Source organism: Durio zibethinus, chromosome 5, assembly GCF_047325235.1.
Source record: "Durio zibethinus cultivar Kanyao isolate XHJ-2024 chromosome 5, ASM4732523v1, whole genome shotgun sequence".
In the NCBI taxonomy this organism is placed as follows: Eukaryota; Viridiplantae; Streptophyta; class Magnoliopsida; order Malvales; family Malvaceae; genus Durio; species Durio zibethinus.
The window spans coordinates 34,085,203-34,111,466 of record NC_143166.1 but is presented as its reverse complement, the minus strand read 5'-3'; the positions used below and the strand labels follow the sequence as shown (position 1 = coordinate 34,111,466).

Below are 26,264 nucleotides of genomic sequence, written 5' to 3'. Positions count from 1 at the left end.
TGATCTAAAGATTAAAGATCTCGATTATCTTGTTATCAAGAGTTTATAATTAAATATATATTTTAAAAAAGTTTATGTATTTTTGGAATCAAATTTTTGAGAGTTATATTGTGTTCTTAGAATTTTTGAAAAAGTAACATAAGTTTCGAAAATAGATTTTTGAGATGTGTGTTTTATTCTTAATAATTTATTTTTGAGAATGATATTATTTTTTTTAAAATGAATTTTTAAAAATATAATATAATACTTAAAAATATATTTTTAAGAAATACGAATTGATTTTTGGGTGCATAAACTATTAAGTGTATTTTGGTTATTTGTTAAAAGTTAAAATTGACATTTGGTATATAGATATTTTTAAAAGAAAATTTTGAGGGTGTGTAAAAAAATTTTGAAGATGTATTTAGAAGGAAACTGTTGCTGTCTCAATTTTTCAGTACAAATTTACCAACAAACCCTTCTGATACAAACTGTATTACCATCAATATCATGTCTCTAACGGCTACTTATAGAACCTCCAACAAATTTAAAACAATCGGCTCAGGGTACGGCTTCCAAGAACATCTACTGCTCTCACCCTTTGACTCTCTACCGGCTAGTTTCCTTCACCAGGCCCCTCTCCTTCCTCTCCCAGATCTACGACGACGACGACAAAAATGGACGAAATTCAGATCAACGGCGCCGGAGAAGAAGTAATCGGCGATGACTTCTACGAGAAGATTGAGGCTCCTAAGTTCGTGGAACTCACCGCACCCGATCGCTGCCGCACTGAGAGTGATGACCGTTACTGGTTCTGCCTCCGTGTCGGTGAGTTTCCTTGTTCTTCTTTTGACTTGTTTTACTTCAGTTTAATGTTTAACTGAATTAAGCTTCAAATTTGTGTTTTGGTTTTTGTTAATTTTGGTAAATCAAACAAATGTTCATTGAGTTATGTCCCAATGTTTTGGTTTTTCTTGTTCCTCAGGATGTGATCAAAACCATGATGAAGAAATGGACTCTGAAGCCATTTATAAAAATTTTGTTCTTCGGGTTAGTTTCAGAATTTTCCCTTTTTTTCCTTCCATTTTCTCATAATCTTATAAGTGATTGATCAACTGAAACACTTGAATCTTTCAGGTTATGGCAGCTAGGAGTCCAAGTGTTCGACTTCGACAAGCTCTTTCCAGAAAAGATTCAAGGTATGTATATGAAAATGTTCTTGTTTCTTTTCTTATTTTAGCAGGACAGATTGCATTGACATTACATTTTTGTTTGTAATTGTTTATATTAGTTCAAATTTGCAATGCCCAAGAACCGTTCCTGCTAAATCTTCAAAATCTAGAGTGTCAAGATTGGCTATGATTTCATCCATTTCTCAGAAGATGGGTGAAGTCAAAGTGAAAGTTAGATGTGTTCCTAAGCAGAGTGCAACTACCCCAAATGTGAAGGCAGCAAAGCAACCATCTATTAAGGCCTTGACTACTCCAAGGAACAAAAAGGGCCTCTCAAATCCAGGTGCTTTTCGAAGTGTTAGGAACCCGAAACCGACTACAATTGAGGTACCAAAGAATAGAGTAGTGGCAAAGGCTCTGGTATTTCACTCTCCAAAGAAGGCAGTGATGTTGAAGAAGTCTGTAGAATTGAGTAGTTCGTTAAGAAAGATATGTGCAGGGATGAAGAAGCGTGAGATCACTGAGAAGAATACATTGGGGTGTAATAAACCTTTAGATGCTTCAAGGAAACAGTTAAGAGGGAGAGAGGTTAAAAGCCGGGTATATGATTCATTGCATTCTCATAATCAGAAGAAGCCGGAAGCTAAATCTTTAACATGTTTGAAGAAAAAGAAGGGAAAAGACTTGCAGTTGTCCAAGGGCTCTATGTGTCATAAACCGAATGAAAAGGACTCAACTGATATGGAGATTGAGGCAAAATCAAAGGATGGATCTTTGGAAGTTTGCTCTACATCAGGTATTTCTAAGAATCCTTCAGAGAGCTCAGAGCAAGCAATAGACGAGAAAGTCAGATTTTCAACTGATGCCTCAAGGAATAACGTGGCCTCCATTTCCAACTCTGAAGGGATTAATTCTGGAGACGATGATGATGTTCCCAAATCCCAAAATGGTGGGCACAATGAAATTAATGAAAGGATCAGCCATGAAGAGAACATTTCTGAGGATAAGGAAATCCCCGAAGCCACGGAGAGTGACGACAAAGAAAATGCTTTGGCATCTCACATTAAAGCAAGTGAAAGCAAAGTCATGGAAATTGACGAGGAGGAAAATGCATCAGCTTCTGATGAAAACAGGTATGTAATAGATGACATGTTTTTTTATACTTTTGTTTATTATTGACAAAATTATTCTCATTTGCCATTGAATTTGCATGACAATTAATTGCAGAAAATTGAATTGTACCACGGTCAAGGTGGTGAAAAATGATGTTCTTGGGAAGCATGAGGCTTCTAAAGGCATTAAAAAGGTATCTTATTCATAGGAATCGTATTCTTTGTTTAATATCTGTGTCTTGATCGTTTGCCACCATGTCATTTTCTGACATCTGTTCATGATGATGCAGGTTACTAAAGTAATGAGTAACACATTGAAAGAAAACCCCACATCTACAATCAATGGTACTCAAGGGATGAAGTACAGAAAACCTAAGCTCACATATCCCAAGCCCTTTCGGCTTAGAACTGATGTATGCAAATTGTTTATTGAGTAGATAATATTATTAAAGGTAGAAAATTTTTCCATGTTATCTGATTATCTACTGGCTGTTTAGGAAAGAGGCATTTTAAAGGAAGAAACTTGGAGAAGAAGCATCTTCAAGCACCATTGAAAGAAACAACAACTTTTCCAGGATTCCAAGATGGAAACTCAAGAAGAAAAAGTCAGAATGTACAAGTAAGTGCTTTGAGGTTAGGCCTGTTATATACCATGGAATAAATAAAGCCCTGGACTAATGGTTTTCTTTCCCTGATTACAGAGAAAAGAAAAGTGCCTTGGACAAACTGAAACGGTTTGTTGTACACATGAAGGCAGTGACAATGAATCAGATACAAGAAAACTGAAGGATCTACCGGTAAGTTAACATGCTAAGAACTGGGGAAAGAAAAAAGGAAGGAAAGAGAAAGTCCTGTTTGCTTTCCATTGCCGTTATAGAAATATAGGGATTTTGTTGAAATGATCCTATGATACCATACTTTGTAGAAAACTATCAAATCCTGTCGCTCGAGGATTTCAAGAGGAACTATGGAAAGAAAGCTTTCTACCGCTCCACAGAAACGTGCTGTTCCTATGCATCAGAAAACCAAATTTCCATCACTGCTGGAAAAAGGCCAAGACAAGGCAGCTCAAAAATCCGAGGGCACATTGGAGAAGACAAAATTATCATCCATCAAGCAACTAGCAACACCAGGAGGGTAAGTAATTAGAAAATATCCTTTCATTTATCAATGAAACTTTGTATATGTTCTGTAAAGGATGGAAATTTGTGTAACAAATACCCAATTCTTGCAGGGTGGCATCAAGTGGGACGAAATTGGTTTCTCTCATGAAACCTGGTCAACTTGGTGTAATGAAGGAAATGTCACCTACAATGTCCAGATCGAAACAACCATCATATCCTAACGAGAGTGAAACTTCCTTAGCGACGAAAGCTTCTGCTTCTAATGCTTCAAGGAAGAAGGCATACAACCATTCCAAAGGAGCCACACTTTCATAGCATTCATGTGCCAAAAAGCTAGCACAAGGAGTTACTATAGTGCACGTGTATCATAGTCACCTTGGTCACAAGCCAACCACTTTGTTTTTGTCGAATTAGATTTGCTTACTGGCATTTTTTAGCAGGTGTGTTTTCATCTATATTATTATGATCTTAAGGGAATTTTAAGTTCCTTTTAAGTATTTGTTTGTAAGCTGTAAAATTTGTGATACAAGAATGATCTGTATTAATTCATTTACAAGATATAAATATTTGTTACTGTTCCTTGTTCTGTCGACTAGTTTTCTTAATCTCAAGTTTCAAATGTCTTTTCTAGGCAGTCAAAAGTTTCATATAATGTAATCGCCTGTTTAGGAGCTAATATCAGAAGGAAACAAATGGAGATTTGAAGGAGCTTCTTGACTACATTACTCATCATTTGAAATCAGATAGTCCAACATCTTACCGAACATCCCTCATCATAGTACTAGATCTGAAATTCAAAAAAAAAAAAAAATGGCAGTGCATGACAGTTGTAGTTGCTTCCTTTAGTTCAATTCGTTCTGTAAAAATAATTTCTCAAAATTTCTACTCACTCTAGCCACAGAAAAAACCTGACCCGAGTGCATTATGGAAGGATCCTATATAGAAGTGAATCCTGACAGTATCAACATGAAAATTGCAAATCCATTTCATCAAATTTCTGTATACCAATTTCCATCTTCAAGAGTATACATCCATCTGATTTATTGCTCTCTTGTGTCATACATTTCTTTTTTAAAAGCAAAAATAGTTAATATATAAAACAAAGTTTAAGGAAACAGCCAACACAAATGAAAGACCTCAACAGATGAAGCACATATACTGAAAGTTTTACTATTAAATAGTATTCTGTTCAACGCTCTTCAAATGACTCTCAAACTACTTCTCTTTATGAGGCATTTCGACATGTATGCCTTTGCAACTTAGGAATGTAAGTCCGGCACTCATGCTGGCTCTAGTTTTCAAGGTTCATTCTTCTTGGCGAGGTTTTTCAGCTTCTCATTTGCAGCCACAAGTTCAGCAGAAATTCCTGGTTCGTTAGCTGAATGCCCAGCATTTGAAACAACCTGACCAGAACAATAAAATGATTTGTCCATTACGCATAACAATGGAGAATAGAGATACCCTAATTAAGAGATTAAGTTATTTAGGAGTAATCTTTATAATTTTCCAGCCTATTTTAGATTATTTAGGTTATTTAATATTAATTAGTATTTTACTTCTTTTCTACATAATAGGATTTTAGGGTTATAACTGGTACTTTATGTTTTATTAGGGTTTAGGTTTAGTTATAAATACCTAAGTTGCATTAGTTTCTAGAAGCTTTGATGAATGATATTATTGATATTTTCTGGATATTTGAGTTTGGATTACTTGTCCTACATCAAATAGTCTCCAAAGTTGGGTGATTGCATGCAAAATGCAGACTGAACAAGAAACACTAAAAACAACAAATATATGAGATTATAGCCTGTTGCAAGCAGGAATCCAGTGCAAGCTTTGATTCCTTCTGGCAAACATGTAAAATCACATCTTCAAGAGCAATACTGTAGTTCTTACCTTAAAATCTGCCTCTGGAAATGCTTTATGGAGATCCCAAGCTGACATCATGGGGCAGCAAACATCATATCTTCCCTGTTCAAGTGGTTCGAGGGTATCATAATAGGATCATAAAGCTTTCAAAACAATTCCTCAAGCTACACATTCACAAATTTTTAGAATGCAATAAAAGAAATTTCGGTCTTATTCACGTCAAATATGTCACATAGCAGCAAAAATTTAAGGGTAAAATAGCAGCATGGGACCCCTTTTGGTATTATCAGGAAGCAGTTAGGGTTCTTAATTTTCTGCCACAATGTTACTACTTAAAGAATTTTTGCTTACGTGTACAATACAACAAAGTGAGATGCAATTGTCACTTCCAAGTAAACTATTTCAGCACACAGAATCGAAATTGATCTGTTGGTAACAATGCTGAGTTAAAGTGTCTTACTAACAAGCATAAACGTTGTCTGCAATGTTTGGATGGTAAAGGTTATACATACCTGTACAATTGTAGTGTTAATATGCCTTATTTTGTCAACATTGTCCAACAAGAACGAATCTGAAGGAAAGAACCCTTTATTCACAAAGTAATGGTTCTCAATCCTTGCAAAAGCCTAACAGAACGATGAAGAGAAAAATGCATCAAATTTGCAGCAAAACCTTACCATCTTGTTTACAGTATTGCATAATTTTCAGCTCTATGTCAAATCTTGGGAATTCAACTTACCAGTGAAAAATTATCATCATCCCCTTTCTTGATGTTTTCTTCATTTGGTAGAAGATAAGCAGTCATCATTTCCCATTTGGTCCATGCCCTAGCAGCTGCATACTGAGAGGTTAACCAGAGAGTTAACAAAAAACATTTAACCATTGTTGACATAACAAACACTGCAAGCTCACAAGTATTAAGTAATCTCTACTAAGAATCCAACCTTGCTTAGAGAATTATATAATTTCCAACATGAAGTAGCAAATTTCTTTGAATGATGCTTTCCAGCATTAATCTTCCTCAAAATAATGTGAACAGTAAAATCACAGAGACAAAAAGAAAAGGAGCAAAGATCCTTTTGTCTTAAGTTATCTATCTTGTTTTTTGTCATCATCAATGACAAAGATCCTTATATTTACTGGCGGGGATAAAGCTCATATATATCTTCTTCAAAATCTATGCAAGTTTAAATATATAAAGATCCAATTGGTTCTCAACTGAAGAACCAAAATTCTAAAAGTTCATATATTTTCTCTATATATTGCGAATGGAGTTCTACAAAAACTCTCATTTTCCCTTCTCTTTTATTTGGACAAGTTTTCTAAATCTAACCTAAGACAAGACCTCTAGCCATAACAGCAACTGCTGGATCAATAAGGTAAACCTATACAAGGATTAGACCTCTTGCCACAATAGGACTTTATGGAACTGTAAGGGGTATGTATAATTACAAATATGGAATAGATATTAAGGACAGTGTACCTTGAAAGAAAATTTTGAGTAAGATGTAAGAACAAATATCAAGATTGTCATACAGTGCGTGAATGAATCAATCTAAGAATATCATGACATATTTGACTCCAACAAAATAAGTTAAAATGCTGCATTAGCCTAAACATTTAAAGAAGGAACATCATCAAACTACCTAAAAATTACAAGCAAAACAAAGTTGAGAATCTTGATAGAAAAAAAGAATACAGAAAATAGATATAGTTTCCACACAAGACACAGTCACCAATTATATATAGATTTGACTTGACCAACCAAGTGCAAGACATGTCTCATTCAATTAGCAGGACCTGCTGTCTCTTTTATAATATTGGGCATGATTTCTGATATTCACTCTTGACATTTTAAAGCAAGCAGCATCAGAAAAAAGATTATAACTGGTTCAATAATTAAGAAGGGTACAGGAAGGAAAGCAATGTATCCAAAACCAGATGACTTCTCTTACTTGTGTTTCCAAATCATCAGAATTCAGTCTCTTGTGGTAAGCAGTAACAAAACTCTCCCTCTCATTTTCTGGAATAAGATCCCTAAACAGCTCCCAAGCTGCATATTTAGAAGAAATGCATAACCATACAGTGATTATCTTTGCATGTTTTAATCAGCATTCCTAAGGAAAAATTTAAAACAAAATAGTCTCAAGACAATGCACAAATCATTGAGTAGCTCCTAAGCAGTTTGAATTTTTTTGGTTTTTCTAAACAGTTTGAATTACTTCTTTGTACATTGGTTTACTTTCACTGCCTCCGTATCTAACTTGAAATTCATAAAAATGTTGCAAATCAAACTTCTTTCCATGTATCTTGAAATTAAAAGATCATGGAAAAAATAACAACTTATCTTACAACACTAGAAAAACTGTCCTTTGCAATTAGACTAGCAAAGAATGCACATGGAACATACCATCAGGGTAAATAGCAGCAGCACCACCTTCATAAAACCAATCAATCTCTTTCTTCCGTAAAAGGAATATCCCTCTTACGACCAAGCCAGTAACCTTACAATAAAGGAGAGAGACACTATCAATTTAATCTAAAGGATAGGAATTAAAAGAACTGCTGGTTACAAGATTGCATTTATCAAGAGTTCTAACCAACAAAATAACAACCAATTAAGCAGGTTATGCACCTTGTCAGGATGTGATTCACTATAAGCAACAGCAAGGGTACTTCCCCATGAGCCACCAAAGACCTGAATAATCAGCAAATAGGAAAAAAACAATGTAGTTAACGCACCAAGAACTCCTAACCCAAAGGTGACATTGATTAAGCAATGAAAACCACGTATCAATACCTGCCATTCTGGAATTTCCAAGTGTTCTCTTAACTTTTCAATGTCATCAATTAGATCCCATGTAGTGTTCTCTTCCAAGCAAGCATGGGGAGTACTCTTTCCTGCACCACGCTACAACAGGACATATACTTATCAGAGGTTAAAAAAAAAAGCACTGTTAAGAATTTAACATAAAGGCACAAAAACTCACCTGATCAAATAAAATGATCCTATAAAATTGAGGATCAAAGAATCTTCGATTACTTGGCGATGTTCCTCCTCCAGGTCCCCCATGAAGAAACACAACTGGCTATAAAATATGAACAGAATTGATAATGAAACCAAGGAAAAAGTGTCGCACATCATTCCTAATTGATGGATAAAGGCAATGGATACTCACATAGCCATTTGGGTTTCCCGATTGCTCCCAGTAGATTGTATGAACATCAGAAACCTTGAGAAAGCCTGTGCTATATGGCTCTATATCTGGATAAAGATTCCTGTTAAGTTCTTGAATTTCCTTCCCTGACTCCATTATATCACTTAACTGAGTCTCAGTCTTATAACCAACCCTTTGCACCCACAAAGTTAACTTCCTTTTCCCTGCAGAGTGTCAAAGCAAACAAATTTCAGCCAATCCATATCTACAAATAAATAAAAAATAGAACTTGAAAATCTTCAGTAAAGATTTAAAAAAAAAAAAAAAAAGGCATGATGGAAGCACCTGAGAAAGTGAAATTGTTGGAAACTGAAGGGAGGGACCGAGGAAAGTGGGGAAGGGAAGAAGGAATTGTAGGAAGTGAAGAGTGTGTCTGATTTTGAGGCAAATTTATAACCTAACCTCAGTCTTACTTTATGGAAGTTGTCACATGAGTTCGATGCTTAGCCTAACCGATAAGGATTGCATTGGGGCATCGAATTAGAATCCTAGCTTTCACCCAAAAAAAAAAAAAAGAATTAGATTCCTAGCCAAATAAAATTAACCTACTTGGAATTGTCTTTTCCTGATTTATATATTTGGTTTACTTTAAAATTATCGTGTTGAGATTGTGATGATCCAATAATAAAAAGACAAGCCAAGGACTTGAGCTGGTCCGATAGTTTGATTTATCTGTAGTTTTTTCCTTTAATGTAGCAAAGATGGATTACATTTAAAGGTAAAAGGGAAATTTTGAATTGCTCAAGTTGTGTGCTATCCCTTGTGAATGTACAAGGAACCCTTCAACACTCCAACTGACATTTTGATTCAAAGAACATGAGAGGTATGTTCATTATTCATGACTGAGTTTCGGAGTTTCAAGCCAGTCTAAGGCAACATGTGACCAACTTCACGAGCTTTGGTCCCCCTCCATTACTTACTCTTTTGATGTCCAATGCTTTTGGACCAAACCTTAATATATTTATCTGTGCCCTTTCTTATTGGCAATTTTGTTGGCCTGTCATACAAACATTCAATGTTCAAAGTTCAGTCACCAGAAAATATAACTTCCAACATTCTTGCATTGAATTAAGTTTGAGAGAAATATCAACTTATATGGTAAAAGGCTAACATTTCTCATCTGATATTCTTTAGGAATCGATTGCCCTCATTTGTGTTAATGATCAACCAGGCTTCATTTTTACACCAGCTGGAATAGTTTTAAAAATAGAAAATTAGGAGATTCTTAGGCATTAGGCCTGGGGAATCCAGACTAAAATTATCACTAATAGCATTTAGTCCCAGAGGATAGCAATTGTTTTTTACATCTGCCGCTGAACAGAAAGAAAACTGGTGCAACTATAATACAAAGGAAGAAACGACACCTGCATAATTATATTTATCATCTGCTATTGCTAGCTAGAGATCTGCTGCAGCTACAGTTGAAAGTTACTTTGCTCTCTTTTATGAGCTAAGAAAAAAAAATCTTCCTGGTTCTTAGTGCTTGCTTAGTGTTTCAAATTCCTTCCTTTTATTAAACTCCATGGAAGATCAGTCTTTGATCATTACTGGATGATGAAGTCAATGGCTTAGATTAACTTGCCTCTGTTCTTCCATTCCCCAGTTGGGCTACTTTCACCTTTTTTATGAACAATAATATCAGTAAGCGTACAAGGTTCAGCCTCCTCCAGCATTTGAACCACCGTTCTCATATTAGGTCTGAGAGCTGGAATCTTTGCTGTGCATTGAACTGCAATTCGCAACACCTTGATGGCATCTTGCTTTAATGCCTCTGAGATGTTCAAGTCCACCACCTCAACCAAATTTTCTTTGTTCTTCACGTTACTATAGATCCAGAACACTATGTCCTTGTTCTCTCCAAATTCTGGCTCTACTGGCCTTTTTCCTGTGATCAACTCCATCAAGACAACTCCGAAGCTGTAAACATCACTCTTCTCATTTATCTTGCAGGTGTATGCGTACTCTGCCACCAAAATAAAAATAAAAACAATCAAATTTTTGCTGCAATTCAAACTAGATCATAAAACTCTCCAATGCAACTTATGCTTATTGTAGTGTTGGGTAGTAGGCACTTGAATTAACCAACATAAATCAATAACACTGAAGAAACAAAAGAATAAGAAACTTACCAGGAGCCATGTAGCCATGAGTTCCAGCTATAGCATGAGTCCAATCCCCTCCGCCACCATTCTGCATAATCTTTGCAAGTCCAAAATCAGCAATCCTTGGCTTCCACTCTTCATCTAACAAAATATTGCTTGACTTCACATCGCGGTGTATAACAGGTCTCTCACATCCATGATGCAAATGCTCTAAGCCTCTGGCAGCCCCTAATGCAATGGTATATCTCACCTCCCAATTCATCTCCATCTTGTGACATGAGTGCAGCCTGTCCCACAAGCTCCCATTAGGTAGGTACTCATAAACCAGCAGATTGCAATCCTCACTTGTGATGCTACAGTAAAGCTTCACTACATTCACATGCCTAATGGCACTCAATGCAGCCACCTCAGCGTCATATTCTAGTGACCGGAAGTTCCTTTTTGTTAACATAGCTGCACTGCTCTGGTAGCTCTTACAGTTGCCAGAATCTGAGGTCCAAATATGCTTCACAGCCAGTTCTTTGCCATCTTCCAATTCAACTTTATAGACATTTCCAGATCGCCCTCTACCTATCAAATTCTCTGATTTGATGGCATCGATGATATCCTTTTCAGTGAAACTTAGCATGTGATATGATTTCATGTCCCACGAATCCCGCTTCAATGAATGGTCAAGATTACTCTGTCTTACCCTCACAAACAGGTAACATCCTAGTGATAAAAGCAGGGCTAATGTTCCAGCTAGGAAGCAGGATAAAAATGTTCGAAGATGACTAGATGTACCAGGATTTGATGAACATGGCTGAAAGTCCTCAAGATTTGAGCTACATAGGTCCGGATTCCCCTTAAAACTATCTTTGAATACCTGAATAGATAAATATTTGGGTATGGGACCAACCAACCGGTTGTTGGACAAGTCTAGAAGGCTTAATCTTAAAGATGACAAAGTTGCTGGAATTTCACCGGAGAGTTTGTTTTCAGATAAATTCAAGGAGTTCAGGCTACGTAAATATCCAATACTATCAGGGATTTCCCCAGAAAGTGAGTTACCAGCAAGGTTTACATCATTCAGAGAAACACAAAAGCCTAATGAATCCGGTATAGTACCTGAAAACATATTACCATCCAAATAAAGGCTGCCTAGGCTTTTTAATTCTCCAATGGTTGCCGGAATTTGGCCAGAAAATTTATTTGAAGTAAGCTGAATTGAGACTAAAGAAGAAGCTTGAGAGATTGAAGTGGGCAGTTCACCTGAAAATTGATTATTGGCCAAGAATAGTTGTGCAAGAGACTTAGCATTACCAATATCACCTGTCACTGGTCCTTCAAATTGATTCTTGCTAAGATCAATTATGGAGAGGTTTGGCAAACTCCAGATACCAGCAGGGACAGTACCAGAGAGCAAATTGTTATTTACTCGTAAACGAACCAGGGACTTGCAGTTTCCGTAGCTTTCTGGGAGAGTGCCAGTGAAGTTGTTCTGTAGCAGAAGAAGTTTAACCATTTTGCCATTCTTGCACATGTTTGGTGGTATTGGACCTGTCAAAAAATTCTCCGAAACATCTATGAAAACGAGATCTGACCACGAGCCAATTTTGGGGGGAAGCTGACCGGTAAGCTTGTTCCTGTAAAGTGATAATTCTTCAAGGTTCTTGAATTCACCAAACTCCTCAGGAATCTCACCTGAGAAATGGTTTTCAAGAAGCTGCAAAGAAACAAGATTTTTCAAGGATCGCAACTCTGATAGGTCCCCTTCAAGCGTATTCATTGACGCATCAAAGTTCACAAGACTTGTCAGATTTCCAAATCCAACAGGAAATTTTCCTGACAATGAATTATTGTAAAGCTCGAGCTGCCAAAGTTGGTTGAGTTTGACTATTCCTGCTGGGATTGGACCTGACAATCTGTTATCAGAGAGTTCAAGATTTTGTAGCTGAGTGAGGTTCTGAATTCCCTCAGGAATCTGTCCTGTGATGCTGCAATTTGTGAGATAAAGCCAATACAACTTCTCAAGGTTTGGGACCTCCAGAGGAAATGGACTTGAAGCAAAGGGATTGTCACCAAGGCTTAAGAAATTCAATTTTGTGAGATTTTCCAGTGATTTCCATGGAAAAAGTCCGGAAAATCCGCTACCGTTCAAATTCAAGAACTTCAATCCACTTAAAGAAGACAAGTCTGGCACTTCTCCAGAAAAAGCATTCTGTCCCAAATCCAGGTACTGCAGGCGTGAACATTTCTTCAGGTCATCAGTAATCTTGCCATGCAAAGAATTGTTTCCAAGATCAATCTTCTCCAATGATTGTAGCTCGCAGATGGAATCAAAAGGAAGATAACCAACCAACTGCTGTTGAGGAAGATTGATTTCCGTGACGAATCCATTCGAATTGCAAACAACTCCGCTGAAGTTACATGCGGATTTTCCCTGTGTCCATGAACTGAAAATATTAGTATTTGACCCTTCTAGAGCGGACTTGAAGTTTAGCAATATCTGCAGCTCGTCAGACTCTGCACAAGAAATCAGGATGAATAAAAGAAAAAGGAGAAACATTGGAGGAGGCCATCGCCGGACAGACATGGCAGCAGTGAAGGCTAATTGAGGCTGCAGGTTGAGTTTTTGAGTAAGAGAGGTGTGGAAATGCATTAGACTATTGCATATAACACGAGGGCAGCTTTAGGGGTTCGAAAATTTGAGCTCAGTTCACATGTAGAACACGCAAAATTGTTATATCTACTGCCAGTGTTCCTTTTTGTTTTCAACGTTTTGCGAGATTTTCACCAGTTTTGGTAGGAGAAAACTGGGTTTAATCTCAGGATTAAAAATAATAATCATCATATTCAGTTCTTGGTCAACGTTTCATGCATGCTCAACGAATATTTTAAGGGGACCGCCAGATCGGGGCCATGATCCACTGTCTTGCGTGTAGTGGCCAGTCCATTTCCATCTACAGTTGATCTTTTTACACCTGTATCTTTGTTTTCTTTCAGGGCCTCAGCGAAAGGGTATTAACAAATGGCAAACGAGGAGAATTTGTAATGATCTGACAAAATGATGGTCGGCAAATGTGAACCTGATCTGATTGCATCAGAGTTGCAAACCATTTATTGTAACGACAAAGATTGACTTATCACAGTAATGCTCAGAATCTCATTGAAAGTATATTAGTATTTTTGTCAAGTACTGCCGTGCAGGTTCAAAATTGACATACTTTCTTCTCTCATTATGGTGATTTTTTTTTCTCCTTTGTCTACATCATTTCCAGTCAAAAAGATAGGGCTTTGTACACTAGCTATATTTTGAGAATCAAAAGTCTCAGATTCTTAAGCTTAAAGTCATGGAAATGTTATGTCATGTAAGGAGAGTGGAAATCCAATGGCCGCCGCATTTGACTGAGGTCTCTATGGCCTCCATGTGGAGGAAAGCCGGTGACAAAACGCGCACAATTCCTCCCTTTGATTAAGACATTTTCCAAATTTATATCTTCGGACGTAAGGTAAAAAAAAAAAAAAACTAGATCTTTGTACATAAGGTAAAAAAACAAAATTTATATTGGGTAGATTGTAGATGTATAAATTTTATATGATATTAATAAATTAAATACTGATAATTTATTAATAAATAAATATTGATTTTTAAAATAAATATATAAAATTTATTTTGTTTAAAAAAATTTATTCATTAATAATATATTATTATTTGATTTATTTCATTAATAAAAAATATCATTTAATTCATTAATAATATATAAAATATATACGATAATTTATTAAATATAAATAAAAAAATAATTTGACATGGTAATTTTTGTTTTTTTTATCAAATTAAATTAAATTTAAGTATTAAATATATATTAAATTCAAATTAAATTTTGAATAAAAATAAAAAATTATTCAAATTAAATTATATATTTTTATTAATTTTTATATATTTTAAAAATTTTATTAAAATAATATATAAAAATTTAAATTTAAAAATCAATAAATTAAACCAAACTTATAAAATTCTATACATTAGATCAATTTTAAAAAATTTATTCAAATTTAAATCAAATTTTAAAAATTTATATATTATTTTAAAAATTAAATTAAATATAATTCGGACAAAAAGTTCCCAAAGACCGAAAAAAATAATAATCTGACCCAAGAAAAATATACAGGTAAGTTCTTGGACTAGTTTGTTGAAGCAACGTATTGCTAACTGGTTTTGTCGAGTTCTTGAGTCCATTGCTGACTCACACTCTCGATTTTTTTCTCTTTTTGTATGGATGATTAAATCATTGTCCCATCTAATAACCCCAACCTAGAATGGGAGAAACTCAAATCCTACGTGTTTTTTCATGATTTTTTTTATTAAAAAAATTTTTAATAGATAAATTATTTATTTTTTTATATCATAATAAAATATTTTATATTCTATAATTTAAAATAAAATAATTATTCAAATTGACCCTACAAAAAATGGTGAGTTGAATTCAAATTCAAAATTTTTATGTAAAAAAAAAGATTATTACAAATTATATCAATCACTTATTAATTTTCATAAATATTTTACTTAAGTAATATGATTGAATTTTTAATATATCAAAAAATAAAAATATTATAATATTTTTTATTTATTTTATTAATTATTTTAATTGTATCCTAATAAGTTAAAAAAACATTTTTTTTACTTTGAAGAATGAAATTTAAAAAGTACTATCTATAACATATAAAATTATTTTCTTTAAATTAAATTTAAATTTAAATTTAAAGCAACAGAGAGGCCCAATGGTTAAGGCCCGTACTGATATCTGGGACGAAGCCCAATTATGAGGCTTCCTTTTTGAATATTTGACCCAAGAATCTCAAACCGGCAAAGCCCATTAGCTGTGGGCCCAAAAGAACTGTATATCCGGGGTAGGAATAACGCAACCTGGAAAACAAGCAGTCCCGGAATCTAGGGTTTTCGGGTTTTTTTTAAGGTTGTCCGGTGAGAGTAGCTTGTAACTTGACTTGTTCGCTGGGAGATGATAAGAGGAAAACATGTTGGACATCAACTTGTTCAGGGAAGAAAAGGGTCACGACCCTGAGAAAATTCGTGAATCCCAAAGGCGTCGTTTCGCCAACATTGAAGATGTCGACGTCATCATCGACCTTGACAAAGTCTATCGTCAACGTAGTTACCCACAACACCTCCTTTGATTTTTCACGTTTCGATTTGCTTCTTCTTTTCCTTTATTCTTTTTTTTTTCTAATAATAAATTTCTGGTACAGTGTTATATGAACTTGAAAACCTGCGAAAAGAGTTCAACAAGATTAACAAACAAGTCGCTCAACTTAAAATTGTGAGTCTCTCTCTCTGTTTTGCTTTTCTATTAGTGCTGGCATTTTTTTGAAACTACATTTTTTTGGTGTGGAAAAGGCTAAGCAAGATGCATCAGAGACGATTGCAAAGACAGAGGAGGTTAAACAGGGAATAGCCGAGAAAGAAACTGAGGTTAAGGATGCTTGGGCTGTTCTGATATCTAAATTGGAGAAAATTGGGAACCTTGTGCATGATACGGTTCCCATCAGTGACGATGAGGTGAGCTACCCTGCAAATTGTATTCATTTCCTTGGTTTTTAGTTTATTTTATTTTTTATTGTGAATGCCTTAGAGTCCCTCATTCCGCTGGGTGGAATTCGACAATGGGTTTGAGTCAATGTTTGGAAAACTTCCTTTTTTCGATCTTTCAGGTTAGGAACTATGGTCCTAGTTGAACCGGTGAGACCAAATTCATACCGGTGTTATACAACATAGAATTTTTGAGCTTAGATACCATATGATTGGGTATCATATGATCAACAGTGGTTTGAATATATATACAGCGAATTTTTTTTTTACACTTTTTACTATAAGATAATGTCTATAAATCTCATGATAGGTACCCAAAGATTCATAGTGAACTTCGTTTTTTTTTTTTATTTATTATTGTGAATGCTTTAGAGTCAGTTAAGAGAGGAGCTTCAGTGCGGTGGAGAACCGTTCTCCCTGCACTGGACCCCCTCAAACTGAGCAAAGTCTTAATTAGAGTAATGACTTAGCTGACCAAAATGATGCAGGCAAATAATGAAGTGAGTAGAACATGGGGTGAGAAGCGATTGGAGCCTAAGCTAAAAAACCATGTTGAGCTTGTTGAGCTTCTTGGGATTGCAGATACAAAAAAGGGTAATTACATTTTTCAGGGTTAACACTCTATGTCATATGTAAAGTGGATACATTGCTTATTGGTTTTTAAGATGTGTAAATTCTCTACTTAAGCTAATGTGGATCCATTTTTGATAAACAGTAGGAAAATCTTTAGGAGTTAAGAAAACAAGACATGAGTTTATAGAACCCTTGGCTGTACTTCTCATGATGGATTTTTATGTTGTTTTATGAATGAATTGAGCTAGCAAATTGGCTTGGTTTTTTTTCACTGTTAAATCATTTTAACTGATTTTCCCCCATCTTGTACTATAGGTGCTGATGTAGCAGGAGGTAGAGGTTTCTACCTAAAAGGAGATGGGGTGCGTCTGAACCAAGCTTTGATCAATTTTGGGCTTGATTTTTTGGAGAAAAGGGGTTATACAGCATTGCAAACACCTTTTTTCATGAGAAAAGATGTTATGGCCAAGTGTGCCCAATTGGCTCAATTTGATGAGGAACTTTACAAGGTAACATTTGGAAATTGCTTTGGAGATCTCTTCTTTCAATATTCTGAGACGGTCTTGATATCTTTACAAGTTCAAATTTTGAACTATTTTACAAAATGTGATGATTTAATTCTTGATTTGGCTTTACTTCCTAGCAAGGAAGTATTCCTCTTATATATTAGGAAAAGGAAACAAAAGAAAATGGTTGTTGTTCTTTATGGTTAGGAATGTTTCTTTCATTAGGTAACATATTCCTTTCACCAATATATATATATTGTATGGTAGGAAAGCATGACTGTTATAGTTGATGTTGAATAGGTGACTGGCGAGGGTGATGACAAATATCTTATTGCAACAGCTGAACAGCCACTCTGTGCTTACCACTTGGATGATTCGATCCATCCTTCAGAGCTACCTCTAAGGTACTAATCATGAAAAAGAAACAATGACTATTTCTTCTAAAGAATTTATTTGTTGCTTTTTGTTTATGAAACTATTTTTTCCAGATATGCTGGATATTCATCTTGCTTCCGCAAAGAAGCTGGTTCACATGGCCGTGATACTCTTGGAATTTTCCGGGTTCATCAATTTGAGAAAGTGGAGCAGTTCTGCATCACCAGCCCAAATGGCAATGATTCTTGGGACATGCATGAGGAAATGATTAAAAACTCTGAGGATTTTTATCAGATGGTATAACTTTTTATGAATTTACTGAACATGAATAATTTCCTGTTTTTTCTCAAAATTTCATTTGTACCTATTATTAGAACTCTTTGGATGTTTTTATCTGGACCAATGAACCCAGTCAGGCTAGCTTCATATCTATTTCACATGTCAGATGGGGAGTTATCAGTTGATAATCTTTCCATTTTCCTTGTGAAAGAAAAATACTTTTTGATAAAAAAAGGTGGAGTCTTTTCCTTTGAACTTAAATAGTAAAAGTTGGCTATGCATACTAAGTCTTTCTCTTTTTATAAAGTATAGAAAATATAGTACTATTTTATGGTTAAAATTTATTTATTTTCTTTTAAGTTTTGAGGCTGAAGAACCTTTACATGGATTTGTGTAAATCCTGTTTTGCAGCTAAAGCTTCCTTACCAAGTTGTGGTGATTGTTTCTGGTGCTCTTAATGATGCTGCTGCCAAGAAGTATGACTTAGAAGCGTGGTTTCCAGCATCTCAGACTTACAGAGAGTTGGTATCCTGCTCAAATTGTACAGATTATCAATCAAGGAGATTAGAAATTAGATATGGGCAGAAAAAGGTGGGTTCTGTTGGCTTGTCTTTTTATATATGAGGAAAATTTTAGACCACAATACCAGCAGAGGAGTGAAATTTTGTAGCAGATATAAATGGATTCATACTCTTTTTTTTTTTCCCTTTAATAAGAGTACAAATCAGTTTAGCATTAATTTGAACTGCTTTTATAGCTTATTCTATATCTTCTAAAGTCTTGAGTTTACTGGTTAAAACTTTAGTTCATACTTTGTGATTATTCTCCTTTGTTATTCACTTGCAGAACAATGAGCAGACAAAACAGTATGTTCACCTGTTGAACTCCACTCTCACAGCAACAGAAAGGACCATGTGCTGCATCCTTGAGAATTACCAGAAGGAAGATGGTGTTGAAATACCAGAAGTTTTACAGCCGTACATGGGTGGGAAGGCCTTCCTGCCATTCAAGGCCAAACCTGCTGCTGAAGCTAAAGGGAAGAAATCAAAGGCCTAGTTTTATACGTCTTACTAAACCTTTACTTTAGTTACCATTTAAGGAACAAGTGTTCAGTTTGGCCGAAAACTAATTTCGTTACTCTGAAATTGTTGTCTACAGCTTTGTATCACGATACCAATATACCATTCAATTGTTTTGTAGTATTTTGCAAAAGAAAATCCAGCCCTGGTACTGTGATGCATGCTACATGACGTGGTACTGTGATGCATGTTACATGACGTTTGAAGCCGTTGAAAATTTTACAAATTTCTCAATCTGTAACCAATTGCCATAAATTTGGTTAGTTACAATGTCCCATTTCGAACAAGGAGGATGCCCTTTGAGGATTTGCATCACCATTTTTAGTTTGCCCTCACTTGAATGTTTTCTCTCTGATGTACAATAAAGGACGAATTTAGTTGCTGATAAATTTCTGAGTTTAAACATCATTATTATTTGTCCACAATCCATGCTTTTTCTTCCTTCTCTTTCCCTTGTATGGGAAAGTGTGATTAGACTATGAGCAGCTGGTGATGAAATATAATATATGATGATATCACTGTAACAAGTAATAACGTTCAAATTAAAAGTGAAATTGATTGAATTTAAGTTAAGGTCGAACTTGAATTTGATTTAAAATTTAAATTTGATCAAATTTTATTTTTTTAATTTAAATTTAAATAAAAATTGAATTATTTAAATTCGTTAGATTAAATTCGATTAACATATAAAATTAAATTAAATTTTTATATTCAATAAAAATTTGATTATTTATGTTCAAATTCGAATTCGAGATATTTTATTAATTAATATAATAAAAATATATTTAAATATAAAAATTTGATTAAATTTACGAGCTACTCGAATTTGATATAAAAATGTTCGAATTCGATTTAATCGATGAATTGAACTATTCAAATTCGAATTCGACTCGATAATAATCGAATTAAATTTAAATTTAATTTAAATTAAACTCAAATAACTTATGAATACTAATATATCATTTACGTATTTAATTCAAACGTTATAAATTTTTTTTTTTTAGAGACATCTCAAAGTTTTTTATCACCCGGAAAATAAACCGAACCAAATGTACTGCGGTTGTGAAGCAGGAGTTTTTAGGCCCACATTTCTTTTGCGAGCGGAGGTAGGATAAGAACTTGAAAAACTAGTTTCCACAAGCAAAATTTCCAAGAAAATATATCAGCATTTATGTCCACGTCACCTTTATCTCTTCCCTTGGTTTTTTTGTTTAAATCCGTTGATGCTTTGCACGAAGAACCGTAATATTAGCCCGCCGCCCTACCTACCTTTTAACCGGCACTATCTCTCAGAAGAGAAAGGAAATGGAGTTTAGTTCGGAGGCTAACCAGCGCATTGCCAGGATCTGAGCCCACCTTCAGCCTCCAAATCCCCAGGTTCTCTTCTATGTTGTCTCCTTACAGGTACAATTTTCAATGAGTAACGTAGCTGTTCTTGTTGTTTAATGTATTGTGTGGATTGCATATGACAGATGGTGGAAAGTTCTGTTTTAAGGCGAGCTGATTGTAGAGCAAAAGGAGGGGCTCCAGGATTCAAAGTTGCTATCTTAGGTGCAGCTGGAGGAATTGGCCAGCCTCTTGCCATGTTAATGAAAATGAATCCACTTGTCTCGGTTCTTCATCTTTATGATGTTGTGAACTCCCCTGGTGTCACAGCTGATCTAAGTCACATGGACACTGGTGCAGTGGTAATATTTCTTCTCCTGTTGTTCAACACCAGTTTTCTAGGATATGATAGGCTATATTTTCTTTGAATGATGAGGGAATTATTATGTTGATTCAGAAACATTTAGGTATGTAAAAATTGATAATCATTAAAGTTAAAACTGCTTTTTGGGTTCTAGGTACGTGGTTTCCTGGGGCAGCGGCAGCTTGAGAATGCTTTAACAGGTATGAACGTCGTGATCATACCTGCTGGTGTTCCAAGGAAACCTGGAATGACAAGGGATGATCTTTTTAAAATCAATGCTGGAATTGTCAGGACACTTTGTGAAGGAGTTGCAAAGTGCTGCCCAAATGCAATAGTTAATCTAATCTGCAACCCAGCCAATTCTACAGTTCCAATTGCAGCAGAGGTTTTTAAGAAGGCTGGTACTTATGATCCAAAGCAACTTTTGGGAGTTACAACTCTTAATGTTGTGAGAGCAAACACTTTTGTGGTATGTACGACCATATAATTTAATGATTATGGGAGAATCAATGTTTTTATTCACCGTTTTATTTGCATTCCTCATTTTCTTCTCCAGCTCAAACCATATTATGTTATTACTGGCTCATAGAGCACCAAGAAATCACATAGCAACATTGCTGCATTTCTAGTTTCCACTTCTTACAGAACCATTTTTTTTTTTATGTTTTCGTATAGGCGGAAGTCCCGGGACTTAATCCTAGAGAAGTTAATGTCCCAGTTGTTGGAGGTCATGCAGGAGTGACAATTTTGCCTCTCGTCACAGGTTTTTCAAGAATACCTATAAATTTCACTTGTTTTCAATTCTGATAATCTATCATCAGTTGAATTTACTTGATGTCAATCTTTGCAGGTTAAACCTCCATGCAACATCACCCCTGAAGAAACTGAATACCTTACAAATCGTATTCAAAATGGTGGGACAGAAGTTGTTGAGGTATAAATATATAGTAGAAGTTAGAACATCCTTAAATTAGACATTTCCTAATCCTGTCTCCCATCCCATGTCCCCCTCTCCCCCTCTTTTCCTTTATAGTTTCTGAGGAAGAGAAAAAAATGTCATCAAGTTCAAACTTCAGTCTAACTCCTTGCTGTCATACCTGAATACTTCACTCATCTAGTATTTAGATTTTCGTGGGCCTATCTATATTTTTAAGTTGTCTCAGTATCACAACCCAGCCATTGATATAAGAAAGATGGCATGGAACCCTATTTTGGAAGCTATAGTTAAACTGGATTAAGTCATGAAGAAACTTGCTTTAATTTTTTTTACTTTTCCCATGGGTGAATGAATTAATGAAGACACATATTGATTTTACCGCTTTTATTTTTAAGTATGTTTCGTAATCCGAATTGACAGATTCAAAAATTAAAGTTTCTTCTTTTGACTTATGCAGGCAAAAGCTGGAGCTGGATCTGCTACACTATCAATGGTTGGCCATTCTATCCTCACATCAATGTGTACCATAATTTTAAGGGATAAATTCAAGCAACTAAAGGGAAGTCTTTACTTGTACTGGCATATGCAGCAGTCAAGTTCGCAGATGCATGCCTACGACGCTTGAGAGGAGATTCAGGAATCGTGGAAGTTGCCTTTGTAGCCTCCCAGGTACCCTCTTTAAACGTTTATTTCATGCCAAAACATCATCTTGGTTTTGCATTTTCACTTTCTTTGTAATCAAGAATACTCTCAATCACAGGTTACAGAACTCCCTTTCTTTGCAACCAGGGTATGACTTGGTCGTACTGGAGCTGAGGAAATCTATCAACCGAAGCCTCTAATCGAGTATGAGAGCTATATATTGAATTATATTTTATGTTAGATATATAATCACTTTTACTATTCTTAGTACAGATAGCAGATTGCTTAACTAATTCCTGTTTGATGTTTAACAAGGTTGGTTTGGAGAAAGCAAAGAAAGAGTTAGAAGGAAGCATTCACAAGGGTATTGCCTTTATCAAGAAATGAATGGGTGATAAGCGGGTCTTTATGATATAAGCTGCTTAAATCTGTTACAGCCTTATAGGGCTTTGTATATGTTTTGGTACTTGGATGAATCTGTTAGTAATATTTAACAACACGACTGCTCCATCAATTGAGATCGGCTAAACAATGATATATTCATTTTCTGGTTAATCTAGAAGTCAAATGAGAAGCTAGCATATGATATCATCCTTTAGACTACTTGTACCACAAATTATCCCAGAAACCATCCAAAATTTTGAACTACTTGAGAGAATTATATATTCAATGAGCCGATGGGTAGTGACAAAGCCACAAATTTATATTTACAGCTCTTCTTACTCATCAGATATTCCAAGAAAAAACAAGGACAATTGATAAACCTCAACTTTACAGTTTCTTTAACTAGACAAAATCTTAATCCATTTCCCTCTTCAACAATTTACAAGGTGAAGGGATTGGAAGGAGGGTGAACAACAGGAGATGTTGACATGGTTATGTTTACCGTCAGCACATTTGGTGCCATTGTATCCTCCACAACAACAGGGTTAACCTGCACCACTCTCTCTGGTATAACTTTATCGCCATCAACCTTAGCCAGTACCTCAAAATGCATTCTTATTGTCTCAGGCTTTGTCTTCCACTCAGGAAAACCCTCGAAATCAAACCCATCTCCTTCTTTCAACTTCTTTTCAATCCCGAAACCAATCTTCACAAATGTCTGGGCTGACACATCAGCCTTCAGTAACTTAAAGTAACCTTTCCTGTTTGCCTTTGGACCCAGCACAGATGATAGCAGTGTCTCAAAACCAAGCAAATTGGCATTCGAACCATTGATGGAAGCAAGAGGCCACATCGGGCAAAATGATTTGGGGTTAGAACTGTAGCAGCTTCTTCCCGTAGATCAATAGTGGAAAGGGCATCCATGGCTGTAGTTTTAGAAATGGAGGATAGTTCCACAAGGCCAGGTGCAAGTCGCTTAAGCTTCAACTTGTTATTTGAAGATGCCGACGATGGAACAGTAAGGGAAGTTGGGCCAACAATGCGGAGGGAGAGGATTGGAGCATCTTGACTGCGAGAAGCATGACGAAGATGCTCAGCCAGGGCCATAAGGCCAGATGCAAATCCATTATGAGTTCGGTTGAGAGGTAATGGAAGATCAATTGGGTGGCGCAGGCTAACTGATCTCGCACCCTTAACAGTTACCACAGCACCATCTGCTAAAATTACCTTTTTCAAGACACCAGCATCCACATTGTGCTGCAGAATTGAACCAACAGCAAGATTAATGAATAGACTTCAAAAAATTACAGAAAAGACGTCACATCTAAACGAGAAACAACCCAAAAAGGAGAACATCTAAATTCCCAAGGCAAAAGCCAAAAAAACTACACTTTTTTAACTATTTGATTGATTTTTACACCTTAGAAAATCCTAAAAAGTTCTTTCTTTTTCCAAAATTTCAACTTATTTATGAAGACTAGGATTGTAAATTACTAAATTCCCATGATCAAAACCTCAAAGAACCAACCTTTTGTTATAAAAATAAAGGGAAAAAAATAAGACTCACCGGCAAGGAGATGCGCATATCCTTGGCGTCTTGAATCCAGAGCTCCATGGGTCCAGCCAGCTGAAAAGGGGCCAAAACGGGTAACCCATTATCCGATGCACTGTTCTGCTCCACCAACCCATTTTGGTCTCCGGGTCTAGCTGGCTCTTTCACCCTAAAAATGGGCAAATCAACGTACTCCCATCGATTTACATCCTCCAAAAGCTTAAAAGAAATCGCCTTGTTATCGATTTCAACGTCGAATTCATATGCCACTGAATGGCCTACAAGGGCATCCCTCAGATCGAACCCTGAAATTTTAAAATCATCGGCTTGGAATCCCAATCCCTTCACAATTGCCTCTTTCAAATCCTAAAAGAAACCCATCAAATGAAAATCTAAATAAAAAAATCGCAAAAAAGAAAAAGACAAGCTTACGGAGATGGCTTTAGGATAGGGGGTGAAAACCAAGGCGTTAGAAGAGGATAGAATCGTAAATAAAAGGAAAATCAATGGCACGGTAAAAGATGAAGATTTGGCAACCATCGTCGCCATCCGTCCACCGACGACGACACCGTAGAGAGAATCGAATTGCGGGGCAAACTTAAAAGATTCTGATTTCTCTTTTTGGATAAATTCAGTATTATATATCTTAAACAAAATTATTTAAGTGGGGTTAATTATAGGAGGTTTCTGGATGAGTGGTGGAGGATCTAGGGAAGGTGACGTGGCGTTAAAGAAACAATCAGAAGAGAGGAAGTAATCCGAAACACATGCGGCATTTGTTTCTATATAGCGTCTTCGGTCCCGTCTCCAAAACGACGCCGTTGCCTCCGTCCACAAAGCCTTCCGCCTCGGCATCAACTTCTTCGACACCTACCCGTAATTCTTAATATCTTAACTTTAACAAATTGGGTTTTTAAAAGTTCCTTTTTTAAAAATTTTTTATGATTTTTTTTTTTTATAAATTTGAAGTTATTATGCAGGGACATTGTCAGAGAAGATGCTTGGTAAGGGATACCGTGAAGGTTTTGATTTCAGTGCTGTGGATGAGACAATTCCAGCTCTTCAGGAACTGACGGAAGCAGTGAAGATTCGTTTCATTGGTATTACAGGATTGCCATTGGAAACTTTTACTTATGGGCTTGATAGGGTTCCACCAGGGACAATTGATGTGATTTTGTCATATTGCTATTATAGCATTAATGATTCATCATTGGAGGATTTATTGCCTTACTTGAAGAACGAAGGTCAGTGCATCTCCACTTGCTATGGGGCTTCTTATTCAGCTTGGTCCACCGGAGGGGCATCCAGCATCACCTGAACTCAAGGTGAGACTTTTAGGCCTCAGATAAGATAGAGCGTTTGTACTCCTGCAAAATGCAAAGCCATTTATGCAACCTGGTTGGTCTTGTTAAGACTCCATCTTAGGCTCTTTGCTCTTAGACCCAGATCTTCCTCGGATCAGAAGACTGCACAGTGCAACCCACTTCAGTGCAGAGACCTTCACCTCCAAGGGTGGTGATGGTGGAGGAGGAAGAGCTGGTGAAGTTGTTTTACCCTGATGGGAATGGATCAACATTGCTCTGTAGGCGCCATAATCAGAGATGAACGCTAATAAATTGGGAACCAAATGGGTATTTGATAAATCGATAGTCAGCTCAGCTGTTTTGTTCATATACATGGAGAGCGGCAAGACGTTAGCTTAGGAGGAAGGTAAACAATCTGCAGGGCTTCAGTCGGTTTTGTCGGAATTTGAACATATATCACATGGGTTGCTCTACTTTTGACTGTATCCAATCATGACCAATGAGCGTAAGTCAAGCTTATGGCAATAGGTAATTCGATTTATTATTGGTTCCCATGGACGCCATTGTTTTTATGATACTGTTCTTTCCAACCTAGACGTAATAATCAAAATTTCAGTTTTCCATCAGCTCATTTTCCTTTGCAGCTGCTCACTTTTTCTTGCCTCCTTTTCTGGATAAATGAAATCTCAATTATGCCAAAAAAAAAAAAAAAACAAAGGGTACTTTTAATTCGCGTAGCCATTGGAATCATAACCATGCATGGGAAAATGTTACAAA

General features: G+C 35.9%; 4 protein-coding genes and 3 pseudogenes across 7 annotated transcripts; 4 read left to right on the top strand and 3 right to left on the bottom strand.

Annotated features, from left to right (window-relative positions):
• The first annotated feature begins 463 nt into the window (after positions 1-463).
• LOC111281966 (uncharacterized) lies at positions 464-4,307 on the top strand (annotated as a pseudogene). Its single transcript, XR_016342419.1, has 10 exons — positions 464-807; positions 965-1,029; positions 1,117-1,178; positions 1,271-2,284; positions 2,379-2,457; positions 2,554-2,676; positions 2,761-2,882; positions 2,965-3,060; positions 3,189-3,400; positions 3,498-4,307. The product of XR_016342419.1 is annotated as an uncharacterized LOC111281966 (transcript).
• A 41-nt stretch (positions 4,308-4,348) lies between these two features.
• Positions 4,349-9,016, bottom strand: LOC111281970 (proline iminopeptidase-like). The gene is made up of 11 exons (XM_022869818.2): positions 8,760-9,016; positions 8,436-8,638; positions 8,247-8,345; positions 8,057-8,167; positions 7,892-7,954; positions 7,667-7,760; positions 7,212-7,309; positions 5,996-6,097; positions 5,769-5,882; positions 5,284-5,358; positions 4,349-4,790 (listed from the first exon to the last, which is right to left on the bottom strand). The coding sequence occupies exons 2-11, from the start codon at positions 8,568-8,570 to the stop codon at positions 4,686-4,688; spliced, it is 996 nt and encodes a 331-aa protein (XP_022725553.2). The 5' UTR covers positions 8,571-8,638; positions 8,760-9,016; the 3' UTR covers positions 4,349-4,685.
• A 665-nt stretch (positions 9,017-9,681) lies between these two features.
• On the bottom strand, positions 9,682-13,408 carry LOC111281964 (receptor-like protein kinase 7). The gene is made up of 2 exons (XM_022869814.2): positions 10,604-13,408; positions 9,682-10,437 (listed from the first exon to the last, which is right to left on the bottom strand). Exons 1-2 carry the CDS (start codon positions 13,215-13,217, stop codon positions 10,043-10,045), a joined length of 3,009 nt encoding a protein of 1,002 aa, XP_022725549.2. The 5' UTR covers positions 13,218-13,408; the 3' UTR covers positions 9,682-10,042.
• Positions 13,409-15,492: 2,084 nt separating this feature from the next.
• Positions 15,493-19,101, top strand: LOC111281967 (serine--tRNA ligase, cytoplasmic-like). The gene is made up of 9 exons (XM_022869816.2): positions 15,493-15,728; positions 15,827-15,897; positions 15,975-16,136; positions 16,655-16,760; positions 17,055-17,248; positions 17,546-17,649; positions 17,734-17,917; positions 18,311-18,490; positions 18,746-19,101. The coding sequence occupies exons 1-9, from the start codon at positions 15,596-15,598 to the stop codon at positions 18,953-18,955; spliced, it is 1,344 nt and encodes a 447-aa protein (XP_022725551.2). The 5' UTR covers positions 15,493-15,595; the 3' UTR covers positions 18,956-19,101.
• Positions 19,102-19,974: 873 nt separating this feature from the next.
• On the top strand, positions 19,975-22,760 carry LOC111281719 (malate dehydrogenase, glyoxysomal-like; annotated as a pseudogene). Its single transcript, XR_016342418.1, has 9 exons — positions 19,975-20,355; positions 20,451-20,666; positions 20,823-21,137; positions 21,344-21,431; positions 21,490-21,602; positions 22,063-22,098; positions 22,170-22,274; positions 22,366-22,460; positions 22,562-22,760. The product of XR_016342418.1 is annotated as a malate dehydrogenase, glyoxysomal-like (transcript).
• Positions 22,761-22,885: 125 nt separating this feature from the next.
• On the bottom strand, positions 22,886-24,868 carry LOC111281968 (protein TUNICAMYCIN INDUCED 1-like; annotated as a pseudogene). The gene is made up of 3 exons (XR_016342416.1): positions 24,616-24,868; positions 24,199-24,549; positions 22,886-23,888 (listed from the first exon to the last, which is right to left on the bottom strand). The product of XR_016342416.1 is annotated as a protein TUNICAMYCIN INDUCED 1-like (transcript).
• A 77-nt stretch (positions 24,869-24,945) lies between these two features.
• Positions 24,946-26,131, top strand: LOC111281971 (L-galactose dehydrogenase-like). The gene is made up of 3 exons (XM_089761340.1): positions 24,946-25,059; positions 25,164-25,508; positions 25,624-26,131. Exons 1-2 carry the CDS (start codon positions 24,951-24,953, stop codon positions 25,499-25,501), a joined length of 447 nt encoding a protein of 148 aa, XP_089617466.1. The 5' UTR covers positions 24,946-24,950; the 3' UTR covers positions 25,502-25,508; positions 25,624-26,131.
• Positions 26,132-26,264: the final 133 nt, after the last annotated feature.